The following is a 25263-nucleotide window of genomic DNA, read 5'->3' on the forward strand; positions in this document are numbered from 1 at the left end:
TTTAAAAATTATTCATGTGGTTGAGACAGCCAGCAGGTCACTGTTGTAGTGACGTTTTTAATTGGTTTTATGAATTTTTTATTTTTTTAACAAAGATTTATACTGTTTAAATATATTTATTAGCCTGGTGCTGTTTATAGGGGTATCTTTTCTATTTGTATACTACTTCTGGTTTTTGTTCCCCTTAGCACATTCTAATTGACCTATTATTAATTCGTTATTTTTTGCATGGTGCTGGTTCCATTTTGTATGAGTAAACTGTATGTGGATAGAGAACTGGTTAAGGGATAGAAAGCAAAGAGTGGTGGTAAACAGAACATAGTCAAAATGGGAAACTTAAGCAGTGGAGTACCGCAGGAGTCAGCACTTGGTACAAGTAGTTATGGCAAATTCTATATCAGCATTTAAAGAGGGCTTGGATGCTTTCCTTGCATTAAAAGGGCATACACGGCTAGAATTAATAGGTAATAACCTGGAGAGTTCGTCCAGGGATTTATCTGACTGCCATCTAGAGTCAGAAAGGAATTCTTCCCTTTTTAAGGCTAATAGGCAAAGGCCTTGTAATGCTGGGAATACACGGATCGACTCCCGCCGTGTACCCCCGGATCGATTCCCGCTCGTCCCCGCGGGCACTTCCTTATCTTTCGCTCAATTTCCGCCCGCAGGGAATCGATCCGCGCAGCGATCGGACATGTCGGAAATAATCAATCGAGCCATCAGCAGCTCGGTTGATAACACACTATCACTCCGTGTATTCCCAGCATAAGGTTTTTATCCAATAGAGAGCCTGCCAATTGCCCTTAGCAATGAGACCTTGTTTGCTAGATCTTCATATACTGAATTCCGCATGCTGACATAGGCCTCAATGCATGGATGTGGTAATGCTGAAAACAGCAGACTTTCTTGAGCACTTAACAAAGTGTCAATTCACAAAGGCTGTTACCGCATGCAAAACTGAAACTACCGAGCATTGAGGATAATTACCAACTTGGCTGTAATTACCTCCAACACGTCAGTAAATTTTCAGCAAATGTCAATTCATAAAGCCTTCAACAAGAGGCAAGTCAGACGATAATTACGACACCTCTGGTAAGGTCTTAACCTCCTTAGCGGTAACCCCGTGTGTGACACGGGGTAAGCCGCCGGAGGGTGCCGCTCAGGCCCTGCTGGGCCGATTTTCATAATTTTTTTTTTGCTGGACGCAGCTAGCACTTTGCTAGCTGCGCCAGCACCCCGATCGCCACTGCCGCGCGCCCGATCGCCGCTATCCAGTGCGGCGCGCGGGCCCCCCCCCAGATCCCTGCACTGCCTGGCCAATCAGTGCCAGGCAGCGACAAGGGGTGGATCAGGTCTCCCAATGACGTCCCGACGTCGCTGACGTCATTCCCGCCATGGCGACGGGGGAAGCCCTCCAGGAAATCCCGTTCTTTGAACGGGATTTCCTGATCGCCTATCGCCGGAGGCGATCGGCGGGGCTGGGAGGATGCCGCTGAGCAGCGGCTATCATGTAGCGAGCCCTGGGCTCGCTACATGATTTAAAAAAAAAAATATCAAAAAAACACTGCTGCGCTGCCCCCTGGCGGTATTTTTCATACCGCCAAGGGGGTTAACAGAGCGCGAGTCTGTGCAGGGAGCCAAGTCTGTGCGAGTCTGTGCAGGGAGCCAAGTCTGTGCGAGTCTGTGCAGGGAGCCAAGTCTGTGCGAGTCTGTGCAGGGAGCCAAGTCTGTGCGAGTCTGTGCAGGGAGCCAAGTCTGTGCGAGTCTGTGCAGGGAGCCAAGTCTGTGCGAGTCTGTGCAGGGAGCCAAGTCTGTGCGAGTCTGTGCAGGGAGCCAAGTCTGTGCGAGTCTGTGCAGGGAGCCAAGTCTGTGCGAGTCTGTGCAGGGAGCCAAGTCTGTGCGAGTCTGTGCAGGGAGCCAAGTCTGTGCGAGTCTGTGCAGGGAGCCAAGTCTGTGCGAGTCTGTGCAGGGAGCCAAGTCTGTGCGAGTCTGTGCAGGGAGCCAAGTCTGTGCGAGTCTGTGCAGGGAGCCAAGTCTGTGCGAGTCTGTGCAGGGAGCCAAGTCTGTGCGAGTCTGTGCAGGGAGCCAAGTCTGTGCGAGTCTGTGCAGGGAGCCAAGTCTGTGCGAGTCTGTGCAGGGAGCCAAGTCTGTGCGAGTCTGTGCAGGGAGCCAAGTCTGTGCGAGTCTGTGCAGGGAGCCAAGTCTGTGCGAGTCTGTGCAGGGAGCCAAGTCTGTGCGAGTCTGTGCAGGGAGCCAAGTCTGTGCGAGTCTGTGCAGGGAGCCAAGTCTGTGCGAGTCTGTGCAGGGAGCCAAGTCTGTGCGAGTCTGTGCAGGGAGCCAAGTCTGTGCGAGTCTGTGCAGGGAGCCAAGTCTGTGCGAGTCTGTGCAGGGAGCCAAGTCTGTGCGAGTCTGTGCAGGGAGCCAAGTCTGTGCGAGTCTGTGCAGGGAGCCAAGTCTGTGCGAGTCTGTGCAGGGAGCCAAGTCTGTGCGAGTCTGTGCAGGGAGCCAAGTCTGTGAGAGTCTGTGCAGGGAGCCAAGTCTGTGCGAGTCTGTGCAGGGAGCCAAGTCTGTGCGAGTCTGTGCAGGGAGCCAAGTCTGTGCGAGTCTGTGCAGGGAGCCAAGTCTGTGCGAGTCTGTGCAGGGAGCCAAGTCTGTGCGAGTCTGTGCAGGGAGCCAAGTCTGTGCGAGTCTGTGCAGGGAGCCAAGTCTGTGCGAGTCTGTGCAGGGAGCCAAGTCTGTGCGAGTCTGTGCAGGGAGCCAAGTCTGTGCGAGTCTGTGCAGGGAGCCAAGTCTGTGCGAGTCTGTGCAGGGAGCCAAGTCTGTGCGAGTCTGTGCAGGGAGCCAAGTCTGTGCGAGTCTGTGCAGGGAGCCAAGTCTGTGCGAGTCTGTGCAGGGAGCCAAGTCTGTGCGAGTCTGTGCAGGGAGCCAAGTCTGTGCGAGTCTGTGCAGGGAGCCAAGTCTGTGCGAGTCTGTGCAGGGAGCCAAGTCTGTGCGAGTCTGTGCAGGGAGCCAAAGTCTGTGCGAGTCTGTGCAGGGAGCCAAAGTCTGTGCGAGTCTGTGCAGGGAGCCAAAGTCTGTGCGAGTCTGTGCAGGGAGCCAAAGTCTCTGTGAGTCTGTGCAGGGAGCCAAAGTCTATTTACAGCTTGTAACAAAAGAGAATGCCACACTTCTGCTGTACCAATTTACCGAACTTCAAAAGCAGCGGTGAAAATATTTTATGAATTAGCACACAAGGTCTAAAATACCGAATGCGGTATTTTCCCGCCCAGATTGTTTTTACCGCAAAGCCTTTTATGAATTGAGGCCATACTGTTTGCTTTCTAGCAGTTATGCACTAAATTCATTAGTTGTACAGAACTGGATTTTTAAGAGAAAGAATAACAGTTACACATTTACAGCAGACTGTAGACTTTATTTTCAACTTGGAAAAATCAAGTAAACCATAATGATAAAGGTGCAACTATCACGGTTTTCTGCACTCCTGCAACATGCTTGAACCTAGATTTCATATTCAGAAGTTTAATTTTATATGAACATAGCCAGCACACAAACTATTTTCGAAGAGGTTTCCACTGAAAGAAACCTGTCAAGAGTTTTTTGGATAATAGACTTTGTTCTGAAAAGGTCAATTATTTGATTTCATGTTCATTCTATGGCTTCAATTCAAATCACTGACACGTAGAAGGTAGCAAACAAAGTCCAAACACTTGATAAGTAATACTTGTTTCTGGGTCAATGACTGTGAAAGTGATGATAGAAAACATAATGAAAGTGGCGATTTAAAAAAATAAAAATAAAATAAAATGAAAGTGATGTGTCGCATTTACAGATGATCAATGTCAGATTTTGCATTTCTATAGATTTCCTTTACATTAATCATTGCTTACTTCTTCAAACACATTTTAATCATTTCAGTAAGTACCTACCATTTTCAAAACAAGTGGAATTCTAGACAAACAAGAATTCCCTTATTAAAGGACTTAAAGGAGACGAAATAGCTAATCGATTTTTTACTCACCTGGGGCTTCTTCCAGCCCCGAGCAGCAGTCTCAGACCTTCACTGCAGCCCTGGCCCGCCTCAGTTTCCCTGCTGGCCGACTGTAATGATTGCGACTCGCCAGCGAGGGTGGCTTTTTTGCGCGTCCAAGTCATCTGCTGCATACTGCGCACAACTACTGCACAGTACGCACAGGCACGAGTGTCCGTGCAGGCGCGGAAGTGCTGACCCTGCCTGTGCTAGCGATCATTACGGCCGGCCAGCGGGGACACAAAGGACGGCTGGGGCTGCGGCAAGGGACTGAGATGGCTGTGAAGGGCTGAAAGAAGCCCCAGGTAAGTAAAAAAAAAAAAAAAAGAAATAGATCAGCCATTTCCCCTCGGCAATCCTTTAAAGAGAAACCGTAACCAAGAATTGAACTTCACCCAATCAGTAGCTGATACCCTCTTTCCCATGATAAATCTTTTCCTTTGCACAAACAGATCATCAGGGGGCTCTGTCTGGCTAATATTGTGGTGAAACCCCTCCCACAGTATGATGTCAGGACCATGGTCTGACAGTGTGGGAGCCTTGTTGCATTGTGGGAAATAACAGCTGTTTACAGCAGTTTCCAACTGCCAAAAAAGCAAGCAGCATCTCCTTCCACTGACATCACCTGCCAGCAGTAAAAGTGTCACCATGTGATGTCAGAATGTAAATGAGGGATTGAAAATACTTTACAATGGGCAAACACTGACTAAATTATTTATACATAATTATTGTAAAAATGAAGCACTTTTTTTATACCATTTTCACTGGAGTTCCTCTTTAAGACAAGGTTTACAGAGGTCAGTTGCATGACGCACATGTTACAATGAGTGTGAACTGCGATCCAGACTGGACATAGACTTTAATACAAAGCCTGTATGCAGAGAGTTAGAATAACGCAATCAGCTACAATGCTGCACTGTGAACAGGCCCATAGAAATGTATGGACAGTGAGTTGGCATGCAATTATTCTGCAACACAACTGAGCACTGTCAACTAGGCCTAACTGTAATTTTAAAACATGGAGATCATGAAATCTGTCTTCATGTCAATTCCCAATAGCTCTCTGCACAGCAGAAATCAGAGTGTAAAAACAGGCATGTGTCAAACAACATGTAATATCTCCGGCTTGAAACACTTTTCCTGAGCTAGCGCAAGATTTCCCTTTTCCTAACATGTGATAGACTGTTTACGCTTTTACACCACTCAATGGGAGTGGGCTTGTTCGTGCACTGGTTTTATCCACCTTTCTTACCAACCTCCACCTCCTCCTTTATCTAACAAAGACCTGCCGCTCCTCTTTCAGAGTCCAATTAGTAATGTGAGCGAATATTATTCACAGAGGCCTAAACTGTTAAGACAGACTGATGTTGCAAAGCAAGAACATGCATTAAACCTTGTCACACATACAAAGACTATTGCCTGGAGGGATTTGGTACTCAATTCCATGGGTGACAATTCAAAGCCAAGCCTGTACAGACTAGTGAGATTTCAGTTACTATGGAGCAGGGAGTAGGAACGATGGGTGGCGCACACAACAGAGAGCCTTCAGACAGGCGAGCTGATTGGGGTAAACAATACACTTGAGTATTAGGGGCCACTTGGGGTTTGCAGAAGGTCCAGCATGCTGGAGATTCAGGCGACATCAGGGGGCTCCTGTGCATACAATAGCTTCTCACCTGAAGTGGTCTATCAGCTAAAGTTAATTTAGTATGTGTACATAGTAATGTTATGGGAAGGTTTAGTTTGAATCACAAATGGGTTGAATGTTGAAAACTTTACCAGTGAATGATGTGCATTTATAGTTTAGCAAGCAAGATGAACATGATACACTAAAGCCCCATACACACACTCAACAGCGGTCAAATGTTGAATTGACTTCTTATCAGTCTTATCAGCTGCTTGAACAATAGCAAGAGGTTTTTTTTAGGCGTTTCACAAGAAAAGGTTGTGAGAGCCTAAAAGACTGCTGTTGAGAGTGTGTATGGGGCTTAACATAAAAACTGCAGTGCTGCAAAAGCAGATATTCAGCATATACTTTGGCTATCTCAGGGAGCTGTGCGTGGCACAGGAAAGGCCAAACACAGAAAAGGCCAGTGTAACTCCACTTTAAACTACAAATTGCTTATGTCAATGATCAAAGTTTAAAGTTATAAAAAATTGCATATCCATTTTAGTTTGGAAAAAAAAAAAAAAAAAAAATCAGAGCTGGTTGCAAAGATTCAAAATTATTTTTTTTGAAACAATCCACCATTCAAGTAATTAAACTATTAACTAAGACAGGTGGCTGGGGTATACTTTGGCATCCAGTAAACTCTTTCTGCATTACAAGCACACTGTCTCTCCCTGAAATTATAGCACCTCAGAGAGATCATGTCCTAGTTAACAGAGCAGTGTCACTGACAGAGGCTGACTTCTGCTGGGAGAGCAAAATTCTTGATGGTTGTAACCTAAAAGTACACCAGCTGTCCTGCAAAGCATTTGCCTAGCCACAGAAGCAGCTCTGTTGCAAAATTCTAATGTATGCCTTATTGCAGCTCACAGTCTACTTTTAAATTCACAATTAGGTTAATAGTAGAGCCCTACATTTTGTATCTCTTGGGTTGTAAGACAATTTCATATCCATAAAAGTTCTCAAAGCAGTTAAAAATTCTAACATTTTCTGCAGTTTAGGTTTCATTTACCACCATTAAGGTGCCACACTTATGTCTTTTCCACAGAGCAATGTGTGCTGCTTACTTGTTGTTTGGAGTTGGGTGTGAAATATTGCAAGTGTGTATGTAGTTAAAGGACAACTGAAGTGAGAGGGATACGAAGGATGCCATGTTTATTTCCTTTTAAGCAATACCAGTTCCCTGGCTGTCCAACAGATCCTCTGCCTCTACTACTTTTTACCCTGAACAAGCATATGCAGCTCAGAGGTTTCTGACATTATTGTCAGATCTGACAAGATTAGCTGCAGCTTGTTTCTGGTATGATTCAGACACTACTGTAGCCAACTAGATAAGCTGGACTGTCAGGCAACTGGTATTGTTTAAAAGGAAATAAATATGAAAGCCTCCGTATCCTTCTCATTTCAGTTGTCCTTTAAGTTAGGAATCTATTTTTGTTCGATGTGAAAGTGAAGTTACAAATTGACTATGTGAAACTATTAGTTCTAATAAGATAATATAGTGCCATAAGTGTGAACAGATGAAAACCTATGCACATTTGGCATACATTGCTGTTCTTAAAAGGTCTGGAATGCATATTTAAACCGTGTTACTGGCTGGTACATAAAATTAAGTTTTCAAGAGCAGATTGGATAAAGGTTTTTCAAAACAGAAAACAAACATGGAAAGGTTACACCTTTACAGAGGTTTTATAAAGAGATGACTCTTTTTATAAATAGTTATTAAAACAAAATCATATTTCACATTTTCTATTTTGACTACATCAACAAAATTTCAGAGGAAATTCACAGCACTCAATTGCAGTTTAAAAAGCCATATTTAACATACAGTTTGCTATATATTTATGTGACTATATATGCTCTAAGAGATGGAAAATTAAATAGAACTAGAATACTTATGTCAAGGGTATTCTTGCTTTTATCATCACCGACTAAAGTCAGGACATTAAAAAGGACTGTTACTGGTCACAGTACTCCTCTATAAGCAGCTGCCTCATTGTGGCGGGAACCTGAACCGGCACTCCATTTAAATAGGAAGATAACGTTCTCACATACATATTGCAGATTCAGACACAGGAAAACAGAATATAGATAATATAAATATATATATATGTATATATCACAAAAAGTTGCAAGAATTACATTATAGTACAAAGCAATTCTGGGTGCTCTGACAGAATTTCCATATGTACTCTGGTTATAGTTATCGGACCTTTTGTTCTGCAACAGAAATGATTGAAGAAATCAGTTATGAATATTGCACAGCTTATGAACTATCCTGATGTGTTATATATGTGGACATAATATCCTTCAAAAAATAAATAAATAGATGAGCTAGACAAGCATCAAATTTGATTACACTTCTGAAAAGTATTCTATGAGAGTAAGGGCTGAAAATCAGCATTTGGGCCTGGTGCACACCAAAAACCGCTAGCAGATCCGCAAAATGCTAGCAGATTTTGAAACGCTTTTTCTTATTTTTCTGCAGCGTTTCAGCTAGCGTTTTGCGGTTTTGTGTAGCGGTTTTGGTGTAGTAGATTTCATGTATTGTTACAGTAAAGCTGTTACTGAACAGCTACTGTAACAAAAAACGCCTGGCAAACCGCTCTGAAGTGCCGTTTTTCAGAGCGGTTTGCGTTTTTCCTATACTTAACATTGAGGCAGAAACGCATCCGCAATCCAAAATCTGCTGCAGCCCGGGAGTATGCGTTTCTGCAAAACGCCACCCGCTCTGGTGTGCACCACCCCATTGAAATGCATTACCCTAGCAGATCCGCACCCGCAAGCAGATCGCAAACCGCAGCGGAAACGCTCCGGTGTGCACTAGGCCTTGCTGCTGACATAGACTTGTCTTCAGTATATGACACCTAGTGGGGCTAACAGCAAACAACTATGGTAGGTCTCTGGAGACTGCATGCCCCCACTACTCCCATGCATCTACCCCAGAACTAACTTAAATCCTCCAAATCAATTTTTTAAATCAAAATTTATAATTCAGGTCTAAAATTCCCCACTGGCCTAAGGCCACTTTTTGCCTTCTGTAACAAAATAAAATAATGGTCAGTAAGAGAATTGTAACTCTTGACTTGCTTGCAAATAGAATGCAGCTTGGAGGTGGGCCAATCAAATGTGCCTCCTGCTGATTTTCATTAGCCCAAATCCAATCTGGATACTTAGCATGCAAGAGAAAATTACTAGCATGTCAATGGCCATCTCCATATACAGAGAAGTTGCACTTTTCATTAGTGTAAAAGTAAATCTGATTCTTTAATTATTTGAAATGACGACATGTACATTTACTGAATAAACTATTTCTCCAATCATCTTTGTTGTAACCAGTTTGCTAAATAGATATGTATTTATTGGATTTTATTTTTAAACTATACTTTATAGATCCACTCACTTTTACTCTCATTGCTAAATAAATTCTAACTAAAAGTGGCAACAGACAAAGTCATCTTCAGTTGGTATGCAGGTTTCAAGGTCAGTGAGGGAGAGGTGACCACTATGCACGAGATAGGAGTGGGGGGACGGAGGGGTTCAGGGTAATGCGGTGTGCATAACAGGAAAGCATTTCCTTTAGCAAGCACAGTCCTGGTGAGGGGGAGCCTGTTGATCATTGAGCTGGGGTCCTTGTTTGGCTCCAGTGACAGCTGGATCAGCGGTGTCCAAACTCTCGGACATCTTTTCACAGATTATGTCCACCAAACGTTCAAAAGTCTGCTTCACATTTATGTTGTCTTTGGCGCTGGCTTCAAAAAATTCAAAACCTAAAAGGAAAGGTAAATTTATACTTTACAATGGAAAACTTGTGGTAAGAACAAAAACAAAACAAAAAGAAAAATAAAGAGGTGCTTCTTGTGTCTAGAAATGTATTCAAATTTTAGCTTTATATATTCAGGGCCCATTTCTACTGAGTCCAAATATGTAATGCGAAAATTCACCTTAGTACTGAAAGCAATGGAATTTAAAGAGAATCATTTCTATTGAATGCATTTTTTGTAGTCTGTCTTGATTCCCAGAAATGTTGCACCATGCATCCGTTTCTGATGTAACCATTTTCAATGCATGCAATCAGAAAAAAAAATTCACATTCAATGACGCAAAATTTTGCATATGGAAAACGCATGCAAAATATTACATCCCTGGAAAAATGGGGCCTAAGTGTATAGTTCTATTTGTCTGCTATTTGAAATCCTGGTCTGAGCCATGTTTAAAGGATACTAGATCAGAGATCCAGCTTTCCAAAGTACGCACAGAGGTATGTGTATCTTGGCTCTACGTACCTCTGTGCATTGTCCTCTGCACACTCCCCACTGTCCCTGCAACCTCTCCGCAAAAAAGTTGAATGGCTGTCAAACTCAGGGACAGGAACATGCATGCACGGTCACTCCTGTTCCCCTCCCATTACCTTGCTGGCCTGATTAGTCACACTCCTGATCCACAGCTGGATTGCTGCACATGTAATGCAAGTGGTGGAGCCGCAGATTCTCTATTACTTGGTTCACACATGCAGTGAGATAATGGTGCACTAGCATTAAAGCCAGAAAGGAAACAGTGCCAGACGTCATCAGGAGCTTGGTGCCATCTTATAAGAAGAAATTATAATACTTTTACAAGAATCAAGGCCCATTCCCACTAGAAGCGCTTTCTGAGCGTTTTGCGATTGATTAGCGTTTTTAAAATCGCTCCCATTCACTTTCATTAAAATCACGGTAAAAAACGATTTTAAAGTACGATTTTAATGAATGTGCATGGGAGCGATTTTAAAAACCACTAATCAATTGCAAACCGCTCAGAAAAGCACTTCTAGTGTGTGAATGGGCCCTAAAAGAAGAAAAACTTACTTTATGTGGACGAAAATAGGCAGAAGGGGTAAAGTATAGTATATATGTACCTCAAGAATATTCTTTTAGATTTGCTTTACTTATGCACTTGCACCAGGTATTGAAAAATAAAAAAAGTCTAAGGGTCCTTTTCTCACTACAAACCCAATCCACTTTGCTTTTTATATTAAGTTTTCTCCTAGGAGATAGTTATTTTTTGTTTAAAATAACTTTTAAACACTCTGCAGTTGAAAGTACCAAAAAGTAGCGGAAAGAGTACTGTCAAAATTAAAAGCATTTTCTTGCTTGCTGGTGACTTTAAAGGCATTTTATTGATAAGATGTGATCACCTAGGAAAAATAACTCCTCACCTAGCAATTGAAAAATGTACTAAACAGGCAAAAAGGTTTGAAAATATCCAATTCTATTTTCTCTCAAGTTTTCTCTAGGTGATATTTGCACACAGGCCATATGCAATTCACGTTTTTTTCTCCTAGGGGATAATTTTTAATCTTCTGTTTAAAATAATGTTGTAGCACTTTGCAATTCAAATACTATCTTGGTTCCTGGTGGTTTAAAAAGCATTTTATTGACAAGTTGTAAAAATATCAACTTGGAGAAAACTAAGTAGAAAAAGTTAATTGGCTATGGACCCTGATCAATAAAAATGCCTTTTAAGCCATCGAAAAGCAAGAAAACACTTTGTACACACGATAGATAAAGCTTGGCTGGGATAAGGGATACAGACCGACTCAGGCAAAAATCTAGCAACATTGCCTGAGGCTGCATTTCCACTTGTGTGGTGCGAATCGCCGCGGTAAAAATTTGCATGCGGATGCGAATTTCGCATGCGGATCTATGCGAATTTTCATGCAAATTCGCATGGATGACGATGTATGCGAATTTAACCATGGCAATGTTGGTGTGCTTTTCCATTGTTACTATGCGAATTCGCATGAATATTCGCATACCCAAACCTCATACGAATTTCCTATTAAATACATTGTATGCGATTCGCATAGCGGTATGCGAATTCTGATGGCTTTGCCATGCGATTTTTTTCTGCACAGAAAAATGCAAAGGAATCCTGACAAGTGGAAACAGTCCCATTCACTTGTATTGCGATGCGAATTTGCATGCGAAAAACGCATGCGAATTCACGATAGTGGAAATGGGCCCTCAAGATCCATCATGCCTGATCTTTAGCGACTCCCAAGCTCATTGTTCTCCCCACTCATGGAAGCTTCTTTGTGGTGTCCTTTGCTTTTTGTCTTCACCTTCACATTTTCAGTGATTATCAACTTGCGACTCTCCCATGAACATAATTTTGGACTAGTATCTTTTTAATCATAAAATAATGAACTACCAGGCAGATTTGTAATCATAAAATAATGAACTACCAGGCAGACTATTAACTGAGCTGAGATATACTTTCAGCTCTGGAATCTAAAAAGTCACACGAGCGCACAGAGGAACATGTACAGTATGTGCTTTAATAGTACATGCGCCTGTGCAAATGTATGACCAATTCATTCATTCAATTTATAGTAAACTTCTGATTTCGTAAACTTCTTGGCCAGGTTCCTTGCAGTTTACTATAAAGGGATTTTACTGTAATTTTGCTAGGATGGTCACTGCTCATTATTTCGAGAGGACTTTCATGTTTCCAACAGGCTTTAGAGACTACTTTGTAATCCAATGGGAGCCTGATGCTTCTGATGGGGCTCAGGTCTGTATACCAGCACTTCTTCCATGCTGTGGACCCAAGCCACGGTGCCAGCAACAGCGGAGAAACAGGAATGTGAGGACACTGTCCGTTCTCATAGACTACTGTTGATTCCATCGGCCTCCACTCTGTCTGCCTGATCCAGGAAAAGTTGTAGTGGTCCCAATCTTGTGTTTTGTATTTGGTCTATTCTGATGAGCAAAACTCGACTTTCTATCTGTAGCCATTTAAGTGGATACAAGCAGAAATGCAAAAAATGGCATTGTAGAATTAAACAGTATGTTAACCTCTGTACTTTGAAAGTGTAATAAAAAACATTTAAGCGGCGTACATGCACTAGATGAAACTTGTCCAATAACTACTCCCTCTGCCGGGAATCTAGTGTGTGTACAGCCGCCGGTGACCTCCTCGGAGGCTTGACAAAATGTTCAGCCTGGCAGTTGGCTATCACATATTCATGTGAGGGATATGGCACTGCTGCAATGGCATAATACATTTTCAGTTTTAGAACCCATTCTGCAGATTTTCCTATCTTTATCCTACTTTAGCCTTACTTCTGATAGTAATAATGTACAAAAGTTACTCAAATTATTATTATTTATTAGTCTAATAATTAGACTAATAGTAATAATGTACAAAAGTTACTCAAATTAATTTATACTACTTTTAAATATACCTAAAACAAATATGTAGGTGTGCATCACCCCAGCAACTGATAGAGGTTTCAGGCCTGTTGTACACATGGTGCAGTGAGATTTGCACGCGGCAGAAGAACATGCATGCAGTTAGGCCCCTGCAGCAGACTGCGCAGACAGGGAAATCGGCATGATCCTGCCTGCTGAACGTTTACATCACTGATTTCAGATGCCAGAAACGTCTGCCTTCTCAGTCACGCACACACTTTAAGACAGGAAGTGAGTCACAGGATTTTGTCAGTATGTGCGTCGCACTGCTACCAGAACAATTAAAACCTCCCTGGCGTTCAATTTCCCCAGGATTTCTGTGCAAAAAGTGATAGTTTTTATAGCTTTTTCCCTGTAACTTGCCAAAATGTGTCAAGCAAGGTTCTAGTATACAGTGCAGGAGAGTATTGATGTGTATGCACGTTTATACTGTTCACAGCATGTTTTGTATGGACGGATAATCTGTCCATACCGTTAGGGAGGTTGATTGTAGCAGTGCTACTGACTCCCATGCAATTGTGTGCCGCGCAGTAGCACGCGACAATGCGCTACAGCCTCTGCGTTACCTGAAACATTTCTGTCACACCGCATTGCACCACGGGTACTGTGGCCTGTCTCAGAGATTAATGGCCACTGTTGGGGAGCAGCAGGGTAGAGTGAAAACGCCGTAATGTGAAAGGAGCCTCAATTTCACAGTTATAACTATTAGGGGAAGTAGAGAGAGGAAAGAAATATGTGCCACTTGTACCAGTGTCAGAAATGGGCATTGCGTTTACTTAGGAAAACTTTGTATCTCAACAGGGATGCCTAGTGTCACCTTCTCCAATCCCCTCAAGAAATTGAGAGCAGTGCAGACACTCCATTGCCCGGGAGTGTCGCAAGCAGGGGGAAGCAGAGAAATGCAGACAGCCCCCCCCCCCCCAACATGGCATAGGCCCAGGAGGAGACCATCCACGTTGAGCTGCACTGCCCCCCCCCCCCCTCAAGGATAGATTGGTGTGTGTGTGAGAGATGGAAGGAACACATGGTCTCCCAGGAGGTGGCAGCACTTGAGGGGACTGTCTGTGCCCTCCCCCCTTGTCACATCTACTGGTGTGTTTGCTCCTATGACATGTATTTTGCATAGTCTAGCAGTTGGGTAAAGTTTGCAATCTGGGGGGTGTGCTGTCTGAGTTTCTCTACTCCCCAGTTACGACACTCCCGGGCAGTGGGGTGTGCTTTGTGGGGGGTGTCTGCACTGCTCTCCATTTCTTGGGGGTATGAGGAGGCCTACACGGGGTGCCCCTGTTGCGATACAAAGTATATTGCGTGGGCTAACTCCTGCAGGATCCAGCAGAGAGGTAGTTTTAGATCCTGCATATTCTGGCAAACAGATGCTTTTGCAAATGCTTTGCCATTTTAATTAGTCAATAGACATAATCCAGTATATGTCAGGTGACATGGTCATGGTCTGTTCTTTCTTCCTGTGGGGGGAGTGTGTGTGTGTGTGGGGGGGGGGGGGGTGCACATGGTCTCCCCGACGGTGACAGCACTTGGAGGGACAGTCTGCGCCATCCCTCACCCCACCTACTGGAGGAGGGTTTGTTCTCAGGACATGCATTTTGCAGGTAACTCCTGCAGGATACAGCAGTGGGGTAGTTTTAGATGCTGCATATTCTAGCAAGCAGATGCCTTTGCAAATGCTATGCCTTTTTAATTCGTCGATAGACATTAGGCAGCCAGTTTACGTCAGGTGACTCCTGGTCTGAGCACACACACACACTTTTCTTTTTTTAAGTTACATGTAGACGTAGATGCTACACATCCAGTTCAGAGCTTTTCCGAACGTCATTGAAATTATGCAATTGCAATTTTCAGATACCTTTAGATCAGGGTTGCCCATAGGTCTCAATTCACTAAGCTTTATCAAACACTATCAAACGTTTGATAATTTACCTCATAGGTAAAATCTAATTTTGAATTCACTAAGGTGTTATAGATTTATTGAACGTTTCATCGATAAAACATTTGATAAATATATAACACCTTAGTGAATTCAAAATTAGATTTTACCCATGAAGTAAACTATCAAACGTTTGATAAAGTGTTTGATAAAGCTTAGTGAATTGAAGCCATTGTGTAGATCACAATCTACAGGTAGATCGCAAAGGACTTCTTCATGGTAGATCCCAACCACACCTCATTTTCCATTCTGTATATACAATTGTGCTCCTAAAATTGTACATAGGTAAATCATTTTGACTGGCTAATTTTTAAAGTAGCTCACAAGCTGAAAAAGTGTGGGCACCTCTGCTTTAGGTGCACCAAAATAGAATTTAGAAAACTCATTGCTAAAGGCAAGGATACTGGCCAAGCTGATAACTAATGCTGGATACACACGTTGCGTTTTGCCGCGCGATTTGTGGGATCGATTCCATCGATTCGATTATTTCCAACATGTTCAATAGTGTTTATAATCGAATCGATGGAATCGATCCCGCAAGGCTCGCAGCAAAACGCAACGTGTATCCAGCATAAAGAGGAATAGATTGCCAACGCTATATACTGGTTAAAGAGGGTGTGTGACACCACGAGCCTCTTATGGTGTAGTATGTCAAGTGCTGATCATGTAGTCTTAAAGAGCAAAAGAATACTCACAGGTGTGGGTTTACACGACTAGCAACCACAGTATGAAGGCAGGTGAGGAAACCCTGTCCTCACTCAGGTTCTTTAGTCATCAGATATGTGGTTCGCGCTCCAGAAAAAATAGTTCCGAAATTGAACACTAGACTAACCCCCAAAGCAGCTGGGGGGCTATTACATAACTGGGAGGGAGAAGGCCCCCCCCCCCCCAAATAAAAGTTTTTTTAGGCGCTCCAAAAACTTACTGTCTACACAGTATAAAGACACTGCTTAGTATCTGATCTGAGGAAGCGGGCTGTGTTCCGCAAAACGAGTTAGCATTGATAGTGTCTGATGAAGAATACACCTTTTGTTTGAAATTGGCTTTGCCCCTTCCTTTGAGGTAAGCCATTTTTATTATTTATACTTTTTGCCATTTTTAGTCACATAATATAGATATACTGTTCATCCACCACCAACTATTTTTTGGGGCACCTTCTCCCTCCCAGTAGATACTGGCTACACTGAGTACCGGGGGGCGGCAGGCCTTGCTTGCATTGGGCAACAAGGGGAGTGCTGCAATTGGGAACCACAAAGTGTTACTATCTGCCATTGGGGACGAGGAGGGGTTAACTACGCAATACTTTATGCAGTTCAGCAGTTAACATTGGCATGCAGGAATACATTGCTTTATAAGTAAATGTGAAGACAAGTGCCCCTACAAAAACAGTTTAACTGGATTATACTGCAGTGTCTACACCATGCTTCTGAATGCGCAAGTCAGAATTATTATGCAATATCAATTACGGTAGGTTCTCTCTTCTGGTATTATAGTTTGTACTAATTAGGTTGGTAATTTTGTCATCCGTAGCCCCTATTTAGTGCTGCGTAATAGGTTTGTGCTTTTTAATAATGAATTACACAATTAAAAGTGCACAACACGGTAGCAGGACTAGTACCATAGATAGGAATAGTTCTCTAATGCTAGGTACACACACCAAACAATTTTCTGTTAGATTCTTCTGTTAGATTTACCTACAACATGGAAAAAAAGCTATCTGGCAGGTAAATCTAAGAGAAAATCTAACAGAAAATTGTATGGTGTGTACCTAGCATTATTGTATTAGCCAATTTAGTTATTAAAAAAATGCTCTTTCACAGGTTGCTGCACTTACCTAGATGTTCTGCCAGTTGTCTTCCTCTTTCTGAAGAAACTACCCGTTCATCTTCCATGTCACATTTGTTACCAACCAATAAAACCTGAGCATTGTCCCAGGAATAGGTCTTGATTTGAGTTGACCTGGTAAGTAATTGCAAAGTTAAAATTTTCACGTATAATATGTCACATATTTTTCAGCACATTGGCCTCAATTCACTAAGCTCATCTCCTGTCTTTAAAGGATACCCAAAGTGACATGTGACATGATGAGATAGGCATGTGTACAGTTGTGTTCAAAATTATTCAACCCCCACTGAAATTGAGTGTTTAGGCCAGTTTGACATTGATTTTGATCATTTCAGTCATCTTGTTTAGAATTAAATCAAAGAGGCACTTGTAAGACAGACAAACATAACATTTATAATGAAATAACCACAACATTTATTTTCTGTGCTCACATCATTATCAGTTTTATTCAACCCCCAAGTGACATTCATTCTTAGTACAACATCTGTTTCCAGTTATAACAGCTTTTAAACATTAAGCATAGCTTGACACAAGTGTCTTGCAGCAATATACGGGTATCTTAGCCCATTCTTCATGGGCAAAAGCCTCCAGTTCAGTCACATTCTTAGGCTTGCACGTTGCAACTGCTTTCTTTAAGTCCCACCAGAGGTTCTCAATCGGATTTAGGTCTGGTGACTGCGATGGCCACTCCAAAAATGTTCCAGCCTTTAACCACTTCACCACTGAGGGGTTTTACCCCCTGACCACGAGAGCAATTTTCACCTTTCAGCGCTCCATCCATTCATTCGTCTATAACTTTATCATAACTTATCACAATGAAATGAACTATATCTTGTTTTTTCCGCCACCAATTAGGCTTTCTTTAGGTGGGACATTATGCCAAGAATTATTTTATTCTAAATGTGTTTTAATGGGAAAATAAGAAAAATGTGGGAAAAAAATTCATTATTTTTCAGTTTCCGGCCATTATAGTTTTTAAATAATGCATGCTACTGTAATTAAAACCCATGAAATGTATGGGCCCAAACCGTTCTAATTTTGTGTCATCAGTCCACAGAACACTATGACAAAAGTTTTGGGATAGTGTTCTGTGGACTGATGAAGCAAAATTAGAACGGTTTGGGCCCATGGATCATGCTATGTTTGGAGGAGGAAGAACAAGGAGTATGAAGAAAAGTACACCTTGCCTACTGTGAAGCATGGGGGGGGGGTCAATCATGCTTTGGGGCTGTTTTGCTTCTGCAGGTACAGGGAAGCTTCAGTGTGTGCAAGGTACCATGAATTCTCTTCAGTACCAGGAGATATTGGAAAAAAATGTGATGCAGCCCGTCACAAACATGAGGCTTGGGAGACGTTGTTGGACCTTTCAACAGGACAATGATCCCAAGCATACCTCCAAATCCACTAGAGCATGGTTGCAGATTAAAGGCTGGAACATTTTTGGAGTGGCCATCGCAGTCACCAGACCTAAATCCGATTGAGAACCTCTGGTGGGACTTAAAGATAGCAGTTACAGCGAGCAAGCCTAAAAATGTGACTGAACTGGAGGCTTTTCCCCATGAAGAATGGGCTAAGATACCCGTAGATCGCTGCAAGACACGTGTGTCAAGCTATGCTTCACTTTTAAAAGCTGTTGGAACTGGAAAAGGATGTTGTACTAAGTACTAAGAATGAATGTCACTTGGGGGTTGAATAAAATGGATAATGGTGTGAGCACAGAAAATAAAATTTGTGGCCATTTCATTATAAATGTTATGTTATATTTGTCAGACTTACAAGTGCCTCTGATTTAATTGTAAACAAGATGGCAGAAATGATCAAAATCAATGTCAAACTGGCCAAAACACTCAATTTCAGTGGGGGTTGAATCATTTTGAACACAACTTTATGTCCAGTGCCTGGCACACAAATAACTATGCTGTTACTTTTTTTTTTTTCTTACTCTGCCTGAAATAGTTAAATATCAGGTATGTAAGTGGCTGAGTCAGTCCTGACTCAGACAGGGAGTGACTACAGTGTGACCCTTACTGATAAGAAATTCCCATTTTAACCTCTTTCTTGCTCTCTGAAGCCATTTTCTGCTAGGAAAATGTTTTATAGTTGGAATTTCTTATCAGTGAGAGTCACACTGTAGTCACACAGCATAGTTATTTGTGTGCTAGGCACTGTACATACCCATGTCTATCTCATGTCACATGTAACTTCGGGTATCCTTTTATAACGTTTGAGCAGTTTCTAGTGTTATCACCATGGTGATAAAGCATGTCGTGTTCCCTAAACAATTTACCTCAGACAAACCTGAAGTTAACTCTTCTGTATTTAAGTTAAGGAGAGATCTCTAAAGTCAACGTTTCAATCCTTAAAGCGGATCCGAGATAAAAAAAACTAACTATAACAAGTAACTGGTCTATATATCTTATCTAAAGTTTACACAGCAAATCTAGCTGCAAACAGCTTCAAAAGTATAAGATTATTTCTTCCTGTGATACAATGAGAGCAGCCATGTTCGGTTTGTAATTGTTACACACAGGATAGCTGCTCTGCATCTCCAGCCCTCAGCCTGTGAAAACTTCACTCCCCCCCCCCCCCCCTCTGAAATCTCTGGCTAGTAACAGAAAACTCCTCCTGCCCAGAATGAGCTCCCATAAGCCCTTGCTACATGGATCTGAGAATGCCACGGCACTGGAGAAGCTGTGGGCGAGGCTTGTTTAGTTTATAGTGAATTAGAGTAGAGTATTAAAAAAAAAAAAAAAAAAAAAAAAGTATTGAGCTTGAGGAATGCCCTATAAACTATATGTAAGGAACACAATTATGCAATGAGTAAATGTTTATCTTGGATCCACTTTAAAATAACTATAGAATTCTAAAGTTAAAGACCGGCTGTTAATTAACTGCATGTGAAAATAACTACAGAGGAGGTAACTTAAGGACTAAAGTGATAAAATAACTCACAGTGGAAACTTATTTCTACACCTTAATAAGGCAAGCTTGTTTGGCTAGGTTCACACTTATTTTAAAAACGTATCCGTTGCTCCGTTTTTGGGCCCGGACCAAAAAACTGAGACAAGGATACCAATGTTAAAAATAGCAGCTGTCTTCACTCATTTAAAAAGACTGATCTGGGGATCCATGAAAAAAAAACTGAAAGAAGAATCCAGGTTTGTTGGGACTTCACTGCCCCCACAACGCTCCTGGATACACGGAGTAGTGAAGGCAATACAAAAACAGATCTCAATCTACACAGGCTACAGAAACGGAGAGAGATCCGGATTGCCATGCTGGAGGGGGTAGCAGGCAGGAAGGGGGCCAGCGGGCGTAGCGGTGTGAAGGGGGTCGGACCCCTCCCTCACCTGGGTGTCCCCCTTCCCCGCTCCTCTTCTACCTACTATTGTTAAAATCATAGCGTGCAGCTAGCATTGAACTCACTCACCTCCGTGTTCCACCGCATCACTTCCTGCAATGCCGCCCTCTGAAGTATAGAGGACGGCATTGCAGGTAGTGACGCGGCAAGCGGTGGAATGAAAGGAAGTGAGTTCCCCGCTCACCGCAGGCAATGATTTTAACAAAAGTAGCTGGAGAAGGAGCATGGCAGGGGGCACCCAGCTGAGGGAGGGAGAGTCCAAGCCCCCTTCCCCACCGTTGTGCCTGCTGGGCCCCTTCTTGGCTGCTACCCCCTCCAGCATGGCGCTCTCCCTGCTCCCCAGACACAGAGTGTTTTGCATGGATTGGAAATGTGCTGCAAAAATGCAGCACTGATCAGTTTTTTTGTCAATTTACGCTCTGGTTTTTCACAACCGGAAACCTGGAAGGCAGATTGCATTCTGCAACCGCATATAGTGTGGACCTACTCTTAGTGAATGAACACTGAAAATACCGATCGATGTGTGGTGGTAAGTTTTCGCTTGCCTTATCACCAGCATGATCTTAGTGAACTGAGGCCAATGTTTGTAAATATATTCAGTGCAGAACAAGACAGTGGATACAGAGAAATCACACAGTACACACACAAACATTGAAACTACACACACTGCATGGTAGGCTATTTAAAGACATAGGAAAAGCTTAGCCCAGCACTGCAGCAACACATGGAGGATGCGGGGCCAGCTAGGACTGCAGTAAATAATAAGGATGAGAGGCACACGCAAGCATTTCTCTAGTAGTGTGTCAGCAGTAGAGAATGAGAAAGATCGTCTGCTGTACCAGTGTGTAGTGCTGCTGCCACATAGAGGATGCTGCCTGCATTACACGATTTGTTGCCTGCATTACACGATCCAGGTTTACAGCATTGGTGGGCCTGTTCTGATAGGGGTGGAGTAAGGAGGAGAGAAAGGAAGAGAGCAGATGACAGCCAGGCACTCACAAAGATTAGGCAGGCGGGCTGGATCAACAGGGATATGTGAGGGAGCAGGCTGGTGTTGTACTTTGTTTCCTGGTTGAACTCGATGGATGCAAGTGATTTTTCAACCCAAATAACTATGCAACTATGATAGGGCTTGGGGAGAACAATGCAGGTGTTAAAGAAACACTGAAGCGAAAAAAAAATATATGATATAGTGAATTGGTTGTATACTATGAATAATTACTAGAAGATTAGCAGCAAAGAAAATATTCTCATATTTTTATTTTCAGGTATACAGTGTTTTTTCTAACATTGCATCATTCTCTAATATGTGCAGATTACACAATACTTCAAAATGATTCTTTCAGAGCAGTCTGTGAACTAATGACCTCTCCTCTGGAAGAGAAAAAGTAAATAGTTCACTTACAGTTGAGATAATAAAAGTCAGATAACAGCCCTCTCCACGACTTTGAAAGTCGTAGAGATTAATGGCTTTTTTGCATAGAGATAACAACTAGAGTTTCTTAACTCTTTCTGTACTGGAAACAATTAGACTGATATATATGATCTTAATGTTTTATCTCTTAGCTGTACTACACATACAAATTATAATATTTTTTTTCGCTTCAGTGTCTCTTTAACTGCATAAACCTGAAGTGAGCTTTGAGAGAGATTTGGATGACTGCGTGATAGTTTGTGAAAGGATATAAGCTTCCTTTGATCCACTATCTGGTCCAGAAACACGTTCCCGCCCCGCTGCCAGAAATGGATGGCAGGGATAGAAATGAATTCAAGTATGTGGGGGTTATTCCATTCCATTTGATACTCATAACCCTGCATTAGGCATGTCCCATTCACCTTCCTCTAAACAGATTGTGCCTGTGCAAGGATAGAATTGGTAAACCTAGAGCGGGAGTTATTTTTTATTTTACTTCAATATACTCATTTGTTCTTCAAGTTGGTTGGAAAAGCACGATATACAAGGCATTTCAAACTTACAAAGCTCAGCAATTGAATGTATGAAGATTATGGGCTTGATTCACAAACCCGTGCTAAACAGTTAGCACGTGAAGTGCCGCTTTGCGGACTTTGCTGATCGCTCGCAAAAGTCAGAGTTATCGCGCGCAAATGTCCACGATCGCTGGACTTTGCGCGCGCAAAAGTCCGTGAGTGGCACTTCACGTGCTAACGTTTAGCACGCCCGTGCTAACAGTTAGCACCGGTTTGTGAATCAAGCCCTATGTCTGCTTCTGAAAAAAAATGAAAGTACTAATGGCCAGGTAGCTGAATGCTATTGTCCATCCAAGCAAGTCACTGCCAATGTGAATGAGGATACCAGGGCTGTGGAGTCGGTACAAAAAACATCTGACGCCTCAGTTTTATGAATCCGACTCCAGGTACCCTAAATTGCTCCAACTCCACAGCCATGGAGAATACTGTAAAAGTTTGGGTCTGAAAACTATAGTTAAGACTGTCACTTTGGGTTTTGTATTTGATTATGATAAATACAAACAATTGTTAATGCAAAAGTTTAAACGGGGAAAAAAAAAAAAAAAAAAAAAAAAAGGATGATATCAGTACAGGAGACGGAAGACCGAAAGAAGCTCCAGGGGGCTCACTTATCTGACTGCCTAATATTCAGGTGGTATGCAAAAGTACAGATCTGTGTAAAAGCATATGTGAAGGGTGCAGACAGACCCTCAGAACATTTCCCAGGATCTAGTAGTGTTGGTTTCAAAATGGGGCACTCAAGTTCAACACAAACATTGCTTGTTGCATTGCAAGAACCTTTCTTTTTTTTTTTTCTTTAAATCAGAACAAAACATTCTTGTTGACTGTTTAGTAAAGCTGGCCATACACTTATAGATTGCCACCCAATGTGGCAAAAAGATTGATTCCTCTCTGAAAGGAAACAATTCAGGAATGGATATGAATAGATTTCTACCACACACAGATTTTAATCTATTGAATTGCAGTGTTGCACTGTTCGTTCCAGTGCAGCACTATGGTCTCTTGACCCATTGATGCTCCTGCCCCCAATCGTCCTAGCTCTTCCATCCTGCTCAATTAATACTGTTGATTTTTGGTCAAAATTGACTGAAAGTAAACCGGACATTTGGGGGGGATTAGATTCCCTGAAGATCGATCAAAGTGTAATGCTAGGTACACACCATACAATTTTATGTTCAATAGATGATTCAATAGATCATTTCCGACATGTCCAATCTTCTTTTCGATTGTTTTTCTGATCGATTTCTCATAGATGTGAATGGAAATCGATAAGAAAAGATAACAGAATCAAATTGGACGGAAGAAAGACCGAAAAAAAACGCAGAGTGTGTACCCAGCATAAAGGCACCTTTAGAATGGGAAAATGTTTACATAAAAATATAAGAGTCAAACAGGAGATAGTCATGCAGAGATGAAGATTATTAAGAGCTGGGAGATGAAATAGGAAGTAAAGGAACGAGGTCAGGAGTAGATTAGGCCATTAACTACTTTAGATTCTTTGACATGACTCTCACGTCCTAATTGCCCCTCCCCCCCAAAAAAAAAACATTTTCGGACGTTATGCTAGGTACACACCATACGTTTTCGTGGCCGATAGATTAATTCCGTCATGTCCAATATTCCTTCGGATTGTTTTTCTGGTTGATTTCTAATAGAAGTGAATGGAAAACCATAAGAAAAATGAGCAGAAGATAAGAAAATCGAGCAGAAAAAAAAAACGTATCGTGAGTACCTAGCATTACAGTCACGTCCAGTGATAAATGCTCCGCTTGTGCACATGTGCATGCACTGGTTTAAAAGTGAATGCTGTAGCAGCAATCATTTACTGAAAAGTAAAGGAAAAAAAAAAAAAGTTTACAAACTTTGAAGTGACAGTGTCACAATAAACAAAGTGTTTTTCCCCTGTGGTTAGGTTTTAACCCCTGCCTAATTGACCCTTTGCGTCACCTATACTTGTACCAAACTGCAACCTAGTGATTGCATCCAGTCGCTACAGACACACAGACTGGTGATAATGGTATGCTACTCTGCGATATTTTAAGCAAGACAAGGCAAATCTATTCTGATGTGTGTTATAACAAAATATCCAAAATAGACAAGAATCTTAAAAGGGAAAAACCCAGGAATGCAAAGTGGAAAGCCTTTGTCAAAGTGGAAAGTGAATCATATAAAAAAAAAAAAAAAGTGGCTACACAACATACAATTAACCTCCCTGGTGTTATGATAATTTCTAGATCTTTGTGTCTGAAAGTGTTGCATTTTTTAACACGCATTTAGACAAAAATCATACTGCTAGATAGATCTGTGGCAGCCCTGCAAATTACATACTTCCCATGGATCCAGCTCAGGGGTCACCGCTCTGAGCTCAGGATTTACAGCCCGAGCCTGACTCTGGATTACCGCTAAGGAAGTTAAAAGATCCAAATTTATACCAATACGATAAATACCCAAAAAATCGAAAGCTTTTGTTTTTGATCAAGAAATCTGATCAAATTTCATGATTTTTTGAGATTAGACATGTTGGAAAATTCAGACCACTTTTATCCAGAATTGTATGGTGTGTGATGGATTGTGAAATTATATTCAACCAGAATTTATTCACTTTTTTCTCTAGATTTTTCTAGCCAACCATTTTTTTCTAAATTTACGATCTTTTCTCCCGAAATTGCTGCAATCTCGAAAATACGTGTGTAGTACCTCGTAGATTCTGACCGAGACTTCCGATCAATCGGAAAATTGGATCGGAATGCTTGAATCAAATTTGAAAAAAAAAATAATAATTGTATGGTGTGCGGTCCCCTGAAGGGTGTAGGAGGAAGAAAGAGGATGTATGGTGAAGTAACTTTACCACATTTTTTTACCCTACTTAAAAAAATGTAACATTTCATGTGATATAATGAGGTAGGAAATAATAGCCAGGACAAGGAGTTCACGGTGCTAGACAGATGCTATGGATTATGGAATTTTGAGGGACAGAGATAGGTGAAGTACAGCTTTTTTGTACATGAGCACGCATTTCTTAACCTCCCTGGCATTCAATTTCTGCTGAATTTCTGTGCAAAAAGTGGTTGAATCAGTTTTCATGAAATTTTTGCCTGTAATGTACCAAAATGTGTCAAGCAAGGGTTTAGAATACAGTTTGAGTATAATCAAAGTTTAAACACAAAATCATGTCAAAAAGCTAATTACATTTAATTT

The 25263-nt window shown here is 42.0% G+C and overlaps 1 protein-coding gene across 1 annotated transcript in view; it reads right to left on the reverse strand.

Annotated features, from left to right (window-relative positions):
• Window positions 1-3388: 3388 nt before the first annotated feature.
• Window positions 3389-25263, reverse strand: part of RAB3A (RAB3A, member RAS oncogene family) — a 109340-nt gene continuing 87465 nt past the window's right edge. The window contains exons 4-5 of the mRNA XM_068233778.1: window positions 16705-16829; window positions 3389-9463 (exon numbers count right to left, since the gene is read on the reverse strand). Coding sequence (XP_068089879.1) covers window positions 9273-9463; window positions 16705-16829 — 316 coding nt within the window. The 3' untranslated portion in view covers window positions 3389-9272. The remainder of the gene's footprint in view (window positions 9464-16704; window positions 16830-25263) is intronic.

This window comes from Hyperolius riggenbachi, chromosome 1 (genome assembly GCF_040937935.1).
Source record: "Hyperolius riggenbachi isolate aHypRig1 chromosome 1, aHypRig1.pri, whole genome shotgun sequence".
Lineage (NCBI taxonomy): Eukaryota > Metazoa > Chordata > Amphibia > Anura > Hyperoliidae > Hyperolius > Hyperolius riggenbachi.